The 9,710-nt window shown below is 42.2% G+C and overlaps 1 protein-coding gene across 3 annotated transcripts in view; it reads left to right on the top strand.

The window, feature by feature from the left end:
* GMCL1 (germ cell-less 1, spermatogenesis associated) overlaps positions 1 to 9,710 on the top strand; it is a 458,077-nt gene that overhangs the window by 50,990 nt on the left and 397,377 nt on the right. For all 3 annotated transcript variants that reach the window (XM_063932081.1, XM_063932080.1, XM_063932079.1), the window contains exons 2-3: positions 4,373 to 4,533; positions 5,383 to 5,506. In XM_063932081.1, coding sequence (XP_063788151.1) covers positions 4,382 to 4,533; positions 5,383 to 5,506 — 276 coding nt within the window. In that variant the 5' untranslated portion in view covers positions 4,373 to 4,381. The remainder of the gene's footprint in view (positions 1 to 4,372; positions 4,534 to 5,382; positions 5,507 to 9,710) is intronic.

The raw sequence follows: 9,710 nt of genomic DNA on the forward strand, positions 1-9,710 counted from the left end.
GAACAGTGCCTCCACCTCTTCTTGGGCGACTTGCAGTGACTGAAGTTGGCCGTTGGTGTTCGGACTTCATTTGCGAATGCAATAAAAGTGGTTCAGCTCGTCTGCTAGGTCTTGGTGCATGGTTGTGGACTTCAATGTTTTCTTGCAGTTGGGTATGGATTGCATTCCAATCCATACAGATACGGGGGCATTGGTTGGGAGATCGTTTGTCAGCTTGTCCGAGAACCTCTTCTTTTTTTTTTTTTTTTTGCTAGCCTGATTTCTTTAACCAGAGAGTTCCTAGTTCGGTTGTATAGTTCTCTGTCACCGCTGCTATAGGCCTCCTCTTTGGCCCGACGAAGTTGCCTGAGCTGGGCGTTGAACCAGGGGTTATGGTTGTTGTTGTTGTAAATGCGGTAAGTCTTGGTAGGTAGACACATGTCCTCACAGTAGCTGATGTAGGATGTGACAGTGTCTTTCAGTTCAGTTGCCGAAGTTTCGAATACCCCCCATTCCGTGCAGTCGAAGCAGGCCTGAAACTTCATCTTAGCCTCGTTGGTCTATTTCTTAACCGTCTTGACGACAGGCTTAACCGCTGTCAGCTTCTGTGTATAGGTAGGGAGTAGGTGGATGAGTCAGTGGTCAGATAGGCCGAGTGCAGCACGCGGGATAGACCGGAAGGCAGACTTGAAGGTAGTGTAGCAGTGGTCAAGGGGTGCGGCCTTCCTTAGTGGGACACGTGACTTTTTGTTTGTACTTGGGTAGCTCCTTGCTCAGGTTAGTTCTGTTTAAGTCGCCGAGCACTATAAGCAGGGAGTCTGGGTGTTTTTGTTCTATGTCGGATATGCATACTGCCAGGTGGTGCAGGACTTCGTTCGTGCAGGTGCGGGGGTGATGTACACTCCCACAAAGACAATTGAGGAAAATTCCCAGGGGGAATAGAAGGGGTTGCAGTTGATACTTAGCATCTCCAGGTGAAGGCTACATGATTTGCCTAGGATCGTGACATTGGTGCACCATCTGTCGTTGATGTAGCAGCAGATGCCACCACCCTTCGTTGTTCCTGAGAGACCTTGGAGCGATCTGCCTTTAAGAGACCGAAGCCCGGTAGAGACATTGCATGTTGTCTGCAATATGGTTATCCAGCCACGTCTCCATAAAGCAGAGGACGGACGACCCTGTAATGCCTGACCCTGCGCTGCCCAGAAGAAGGGACAGTTTGTCTAACTTGTTTGCCAGTGAGTGCACATTTGAGGGTTGCGGGAAGTGCAGACCGGTGCCCTTGCTGCTGCCACCTCACTAAGGCACCTGTGGGACAGCCTCTCCTCTGAGCCCAGGCCCTTCTACTAGGGCCGACATGAGGGCCTCCGACGTTCTCTTTCCAGGTCCGCCGATCCGCCCGCCAGTCGCCACCCAGGCTGCAGGGTGCCGCGGCCGCTCGGTCATCTACTTCAGCATCCACGACGTCTACATCCCTGCCACACAGAGTGTCAGCGTCCGGAGTCTTACCGGTACGCTGGGGCCGCGGGGCTGGCTTCCTTGGCGATGTGTGGGCAGCGGCCGAGGTGGGCTCCTGCGCCGGATCCGTGGGCAGCAGTAGCGGCGGTGAGGGGTCCGCTCGTGGCGGCGGGACGCCGCTACAGCGGGTCGCTCTTGCTGAGCCATTGCTAGGAGACCAGGGGCAGTGAGCATTGTGGCTTTGCAAAAAGGTCTGCATTACTAGGCGCCGCCATGTTGGAGACAAAGTTTTAAGCATAGTTCATGTTTCCTGTTTCTTCCAGCCAATCCAGGGGAAGCTCTCCCTATAAAAGGGGGCTGGTTTAGGACAGGGATGCCAGTGCTTCAAGTTACAACCCTGTTGTAGGTGCTTTAGCCTGTGCTCCCAGGATTCCTGATGTATTCTGGTGCCTCCTGATCCTGCTTGGTTGGTTCTCTGTTGCTGCTGCAGCCCTGCCGTTTCTAGCCTGCTACTGCCTATGGAAGCGCCCCTGGGAAACCCGGTCCAGTAAGACTCTTTGGGCACAGTCAGCCCCGGGTCTTCCGCCTTGTCTTTCAAGCCACACTCCTCAGATCTCCTTCACCAGCCACGCCTCTGTACCACCGACCACAGCCTGCAGATTATTATCTTCAGCCTCGTTTTCCAAACCACAGTCCTAGTCTCAAGCCACGTCTTCAACCACCATCCACAGTTCCACAGTTCATCATCTACTGTCTCGCCTTACAAATCTCAGTCCACAGTTCTTCGCCTCCAGCCACGTCTTTAACCATCGTGCCCCAGCCTCAGTTCTCTACGTCAGCCCTGTACATAATAAATACTTTCCATTGACTCTCAAACCCCGCCTACTTTCTTCATTGCTCCTTGTCCCATGCGAAGGAACTATATCCAGCCCTTTCATCTGGTTCACTCACAGCCTGCTATCTCCTCGGGCAAATCTCAGCTGCCGGATCCTCAAACTCTGCTAGACGTGACACAGGGCAGCAAAGCCCGCCTGTCCAACCGCTGACGGGCCATCTGCGGCACCATCTTGGATTGTAATCACTATAATCGTTCTTGCTATAACCAATTGCTGCACTTTAATCCATTGGGTATATTTGAAACAAATTTGCTGTTGCTGATTTAGTCATTTATTTCAGGACAAAGCAAGCTTGTGGAAAGGTGTTAGAATCCAATTCCTATTGTGTAGGTGTGAAAAATTTCAGTATGAGAGGCCTTTGAAGTATATCTTCTTAACTGTTCCCTTCAGCAGCCTAACCCTCTGTCAATTGCGTCCCTTCCAGCAGCCTAACCTTTAGGCTTGGGCCACACACAGGGTTTTCGCTGGATATGTTTCGCAGGACCCTGCACATGGTCTTCTATCTCGCCGGCTACACATATGCGGTGGTGCTGCACCCGCCGGATTCAACCGCAGCATGCTGTGGTTGAGCAGGATGACAGGACAACCGGATTTCAAGTAGAACACATACGTTTGAATGTATGTGCTCACACAAGTGCTGCTGTTCCGCACTGTGTTCTACTTGAATTCCCGTTGTGGCACTGGCAGGATCCTGTTCTGTGGCATCCGACAAAAAAGCTTCTTCCTGTTGAACGGGTCCTACGAAGCAGGTCTGGCAAAAATGCTATGTTTGGCCCAAGCCTAACTCTAAAAATCATTAAAAACCATATGTCGACTTTTTGACCCTATCCTCTTTTTGATTGTTGACCATCTGGTTTTGACCTATTTGACTGTCTTTCTATTTACTGTCTAGCTTCTACAGATATCGTACCTGAATACAGCTTTATACTTCAATGATTGGATCCTACACAATATGGTTGGACCATATTTGATCCTTTACTTGCACCACCTGTTCTGGGCACTTACTGTTTGGTGCATCTAGCTGGCATTGTGTCACTTATTTTTTAGTAACTCCATACTCATGTTCATCCTGATTTTTTTGTTTTCTTATGTTTTATATGTTTTTGTTACTTAAGCATCTGTAAAAATCACTTTATTTTTAACCAAAACAGAACATCATTGCAAGCAATCTTACTTTAAATAACCATTTGGTTAAAATTAGGCTAAGTAACAGTAATGGTGCTTATTAAAATATAAAAAACACTGTCCTTTTTTTTGTTTTCTAACCATTGAGTAAGGAGTTAAATGTTCGAGTTCTTTTCCTAATGTTTGGAAAGTAAATACTTAAAACATGGCTTGTAGAAGAGACATCCAGTATAAGTAGTTGGCCTACATGATACAATAAAGTAAAAAGTAACATAATCGGATTTCTTTAAAAAAAACACAAACCTTCAGGGCATTTAATGAATGCTCGTCCATCTGTCTTCCCCAGCTCGTAATCGTTTTTATCTTATCTTGTGTCAATTATTTAAATTTCATGCACAGCTGTTAATTGTCTAATTTCTAGAGAAAATCTAAATTAAAGGAAATTAGTTGTTAATGGCGTAACTACGGTGGAACTCGTGAGGTGATTGATTGCGTTCTGATGATTTACTAAGATAACCTATTCCTAATAATATCTTGGCCAGATAAAGGTCTGCTGGTGCTGAAAGCTAATACAAGATGAAAAAAAATGAATGAGTTGTAAACCATTTGTTTTTATAATTAGCTCACTGCAAGCTATGCACTGATCAAAGTCAATTATTTATGGGGTATTCTGGGAAAACGCACACTACTTGAATATTCTTATTTTTTCCCCACTGCTTAATATTTGATGTAAGTAGAATGATTATTTTCACTTGCCACTTCAAAGTTACATCCGTGGCTATTTGCCCACAGTGAAAACCTGAACTAGTCAGGGCCCTGATTCGACATGATGTTTGATGTTGGTGCACTGTGATACTAACTATAGAGCGAGACAATAGTAATTGTATTCCCCCCCCCCCCCCCCCCCCCCCCAGGAACGTACTATGGGCTCTCTGAGCAGTAGACTGTTAGGCCAGGAATCCACAGCTCGGCAAACTGGCTCTTGTGACTGCAGAAAGAGAAAGCGGAGCTTGGACTGTCAATGTGACAGTGAGACTGATGAGGAGTTGGAAAACCTGCTTAACACACCACGCAGGTAAGTCTGATGTAGGTGCTCTAGGACAACATTCTTGTTTTAATGTGTGTGCACTAGGATGGTTAACATTATCATCCCATATGTATTTGCTATCGATGGTGGCAGAGTTCTACTGTTTGCTTATTTTGTTGCCAGTGCCCTATATAGATTAAAGAACCACATAGGCACATACCCCCATCACCCTCCTCAAAAATGAACAGAGTGTGCAAAGATTACAGCTCTCTAGCCCCCTATCTCCTAGTTTGGTGTTCTCTAGTAGTATTGCATCAAACAGAGGAAGACCCTGTTTGGGTGTGTAGCTCACTTTGGGACACAAGCTACATTCTGCTAAGTGGATATATCATTATTACTCATTAGTAATAATTTGCTCTTTTATGATTTTTCTTCAGCTGATGTTCGCAGTAAGTATTGGCTGTATACTTCATTCAGCTAAAAAGTTACTTATTTTCTGTACTCAGAAGGTTAAATCAAATATGTTTCCTCCACATTCACTTAGTGATCTCATGGACTCTTACCTCTCATAGGTGTAAATGTATGTAGGAGTGATAAGAGTGGATAAGTGAGCCAGTGGAGAAGTTGCCTATGCAACCAATCGGCTGCTCTGTATCATTTTATTGTATGCAAATTATAAATGTTACTTCACTGCTGATTGGTTGCCATGGGCTACGTCTCCACTGGCTCACTTCTCCACCCTTATCACTGCTTCATACATTTTCCCCATAGTGCAGGCTGCATTCACTGCTTCTACACAGTAGTACCAGGTTAGGGGTTATCAGTAACCAAGCATGGGGGTCTCTGCAGTTTATAACATGGATGAGCTGTTAGTATTTTGCTTCTCTGATCCTGCAGGAAGAAACTGAAAAGCACTTCCACATATATTTACCAGACCTTATTCCTAAATGGGGAAAACAGTGATATCAAGATCTGCGCACTTGGAAAAGAATGGAGTTTGCACAAAATCTACCTCTGTCAGGTAAATGTTAATTACTGGGGGTGGACGGACTATCCTAAGCGGCATTGGCAAAACTCTTACCACTTTTATTTTTTTTCAATTAGCCACCTACAAGACTGAAGGTGGTTTACTCATGTGTGACCTGTCACTTTTTTATGATTTTATGTTGGTTTTGCTGAAGTTATATGTTTTCGTTCTCTACTACTCAATTTTTTTTTTTTTTTTTTTAAATCTTTCTTTTTAGCTCATCTAAGGAGTTGTGTAATAGGTTTTGAGACTTCGGAACAGGTATGATTTTGGGGAGTTTGACGCTAAATGTTAAGAGGCAATCGGTTATATGGCTGGTTTTGCCATATAACTGATTGACGCTTTAAATTTAGTGGGGTACCTGCTGAAATGACGCAGGTTCATAATCTCGGAACCTATTACATAACAGCCATAAGGTTTCTTTTATTAGTAGGCATTGAAAGATAGCGTTTTATTTTATATCTATGGTTATTTGTAACTTTATTCATATGAGTCCCTGAAATGTATACACTTAGCCTGTATCATGAAATATAATCTATTCATACAAATGTGTACTTATTTAAGGTATTAGGGAACGGTAGAAGCTGAAATATATATATATATAATTAGAGAGAGAGAATTTTTTTTTTTTTTTTTTGCATGAAGGGATTTAAAGAGAACAGCGACAGATTTGGTTTCAGCTATGTTTTCTGCACCATCTTGGGCATGCTTATTCCTTGGAGAATTTCATATTTTAAGTATTAGTTGGAAAACAGGTGACGTGTAGCAATAGCTGAAGTATAGCATTCGTTTTCCTCTGTTTTGATATTCTGTGAGCACTTGTGCGGGATTTGGAAGTGTTCTCCAAAAACCAGTCTTGCCAGATTTATATTTATTTATAAGCAGTCTCTTCTCAGTTGTCAGAAAGAAGTTAAACTTGGGATGAGCACTAAACAAAGAATATCTCTCTATGCCAGCAGTGTTTGTGAGAGGTAAACTTGTTGCAGGATTCCTTATATAGGGTAAATATTATTTCCACTGTAGTAAACCGTTTTCATTGAACTCCATAAAGAATGTTTCTGATACTAGTTTATCAATTGGATTTGAGTTATCAGGAGCTAGCTTCAGTTGTAGTGGTGACTTCACTTTATTGTATATACAGTGCATCCGGAAAGTATTCACAGCGCTTGACTTTTATGTTACAGCCTTATTCCAAAATGGAATTAATTCTGCCCCCCCCCCCCCTCAAAATTCTACACACAATACCCCATAATGACAACGTGAAACCTTTGTTTGAGGTTTTTGCAAATTTATTAAAAATAAAAAACTAAGAAATCACATGTACATATGTATTCACAGCCTTTGCTCAATACTTTTCTTGATGCAACTTTGGCAGCAATTACAGCCTCAAGTCTTTTTGAATATGATGCCACAAGCTTGGCACAACTATCTTTGGGCAGTGTCTCCCATTCCTCTTTGCAGCACCTCTCAAGCTCCATCAGGTTGGATGGGAAGTGTCAGTGCACAGCCATTTTCAGATCTCTCCAGAGATGTTCAATCGGATTCAAGTCTGGGCTCTGGCTGGGCCACTCAAGGGCATTCACAGAGTTGTCCCTGAAGCCTTTACTTTTATATCTAGGCTGTGTCCTTAGGATAGTTGTCCTGCTGAAAGATTAACCGTCGTCCCAGTCTGAGGTCAAGAGCTCTCTGGAGCAGGTTTTCATCCAGGATGTCTCTGTACGTTGCTGCATTCATCTTTCATTCTATCCTGACTAGTCTCCCAGTTCCTGCCGCTGAAAAACATCCTAACAGCATGATGCTGCCACCCCCATGCTTCCCTGTAGGGATGGTATTGGACTGGTGATGGGCGGTGCCTGGTTTCCTCCAAACATGACCCCTGGCATTCACGCCAAAGAGCTCAATCTTTGTCTCATCAGACCAGAAAGTTTTGTTTCTCATGGTCTGACAGTCTTTCAGGTGCATTTTGGCAAACTCCAGGTGGGCCGCCATGTGCTTTTTACTAAGGAGTGGCTTCCGCCTGGCCTCTGTACTATACTGGCCTGATTGGTGGATTGCTGCAGAGATGTTTGTCCTTCTTGAAGGTTCTCCTCTCTCCACAGTGGAATGCTGTAGCTCTGACCGAGTGACCATTGGGTTCTTGGTCACCACCCTGACTAGGTCCCTTCTCCCAGTAGATATTTTTCTGTACCCTTCCCCAGATTTGTGCCTCGAGACAATCCTGTCTTGGAGGTCTACAGACAATTCCTTTGACTTCATGCTTGGTTTGTGCTCAGACATGTACTGTCAAGTGTGGGACCTTATATAGGCAGGTGTGTGCCTTTCCAAATCATGTCCAATCAAATGAATTTATCACTGGTGGTCTCCAGTTAAGCTGTAGGAACATCTCAACATCTCAAGGATGATCTGTGGAAACAGGATGCACCTGAGCTCAAGTTTGCGCTTCATGGCAAGGTCTGTGAATACTTATGTTCATGTGATTTCTTAGTTTTTTATTTTTAATACATTTGCAAAATTCACAATTTTTTTTTTCCATGTTGTCATGGGGTATTGTGTGTAGAATTTTGAGGGAAAAAATGAATTTATTCCGTTTTAGAATAAGGCTGTAACATTAAATGTGGAAAAAGTGAAGGGCTGTGAATATTTTCCGGATCACTGTCCTTTTTTTATATTTTATGTTTTTCTTCTAAAGTTTCAGTTTTAATTTATTCCTCTAATTATTGTTAATTGCACTTTCCTGGGCTTATCACTCCACCTAAAAATGCCTAAGGTTGCCCGTAGCCGAATGCCAAAGAGTAGTGTTTTCCACAGCAGTATTTATACTGCAGGGCACAAACTCACCCCGTCCACCCTTTATTGTTGGTTAACAGAATGAGTTTGGCTGGAGAATGATGTAGCCACCAGTACTCCGTATAGATGGAGGGGCCACCTTAAAAAAACAAACAAGAAAAAAACAAACAAAAGAAAACCAAAACCATTTTTTTTTCCTAGTAAGTAATTGGGCTTTTAATTTTGAAGTAATCTTGTTTGTTCTGGAATGTGTTGCTACAGATCAGATGTGCCAATTTAAATCCACTTGATTTAAATCATGATATAAATCACATGATTTTTTTTTTAATTAATTGATTTAAATCAAAGATTTTTTTCCAATGCTTTACATGTGTTGAACGGATTAGAGGATCGTTTGAAGGAAAAAATAAATAAATAAAGTACCAACCAATCAGCTCCTGTCTTTTTTTTTTTTTTTTTTTCCAAAGAAAGCCTCTAACATGACAGGAGCTGACTGGTTGATACTTTATCAGAGTGCAATTTATCACTCTCCAAGGCTTGATAAATCTGGACGAACCAAGCATGAAGACATTTTTGGACCGCTATAATCAAGCATTGGGACCTGCATTTTTTCTTGCTTGCTTGATGGACCCAAGTTACAGTGGCGGTTGTCTAACTGCAAAAGAAAAGTTAGAAGCTCTTAAGTTTGCCAAAGAAAAATATCCACATTAAAATATCCTTCTACCAACACTAGTAAAGTTCCAAGCAAAAGCAACTCCGTTTTAATGACCTCTTGTTTGACCATTATGTGGTTTCAACAGTGGCACCAGTAGATTGCTGGGAAATGCACATTGGTTCAGAAACTGTAGCTGGTAATGAAAATATCATGGTAGCAGTAGAGCAATTGCTAACAGCTGCAGCATTATCTGCTTCATTAGAATATTTCCTCATTTGTTTTGGTGCAGTCAAAACTGAGAAACTGCTTGGGTACTGACAAAGCTGAAAAACTTGTGTTTCTTTTTAAGGTGATCAATAAACCTAATGTGTTGGCTATTCATATTTACAAATCAAGAAAGGCAATTGAAAAATATTGTAACTTAACTTCATTGCTGTTTCTTTCCTTTTGCAGTTTGTGTGATTTGTGTGTAGTTTGCTGTGGCATGCCATGATTCATGGTTACACTGTCAAGTCATTTAAATTAAATATATTAAAGTTACAGTATTTTAAAAGATCTTTATTATTATTTTTACTTGGTTTATTTGTTTACTTGATGATTTTTTATAAAAATCCAATTTAAATAAAATAAAACAGATTTAAAATAAAAAAAATCAGATTTAAATGTTATTTTTTTTAAATATATTTTCTTTTAAAAATCACGATTTTTTTCACACCCCGCTACAGATTGCATTATATGGCACAACTCTATTGAGGT

This window comes from Pseudophryne corroboree, chromosome 6 (assembly GCF_028390025.1).
Source record: "Pseudophryne corroboree isolate aPseCor3 chromosome 6, aPseCor3.hap2, whole genome shotgun sequence".
In the NCBI taxonomy this organism is placed as follows: domain Eukaryota; kingdom Metazoa; phylum Chordata; class Amphibia; order Anura; family Myobatrachidae; genus Pseudophryne; species Pseudophryne corroboree.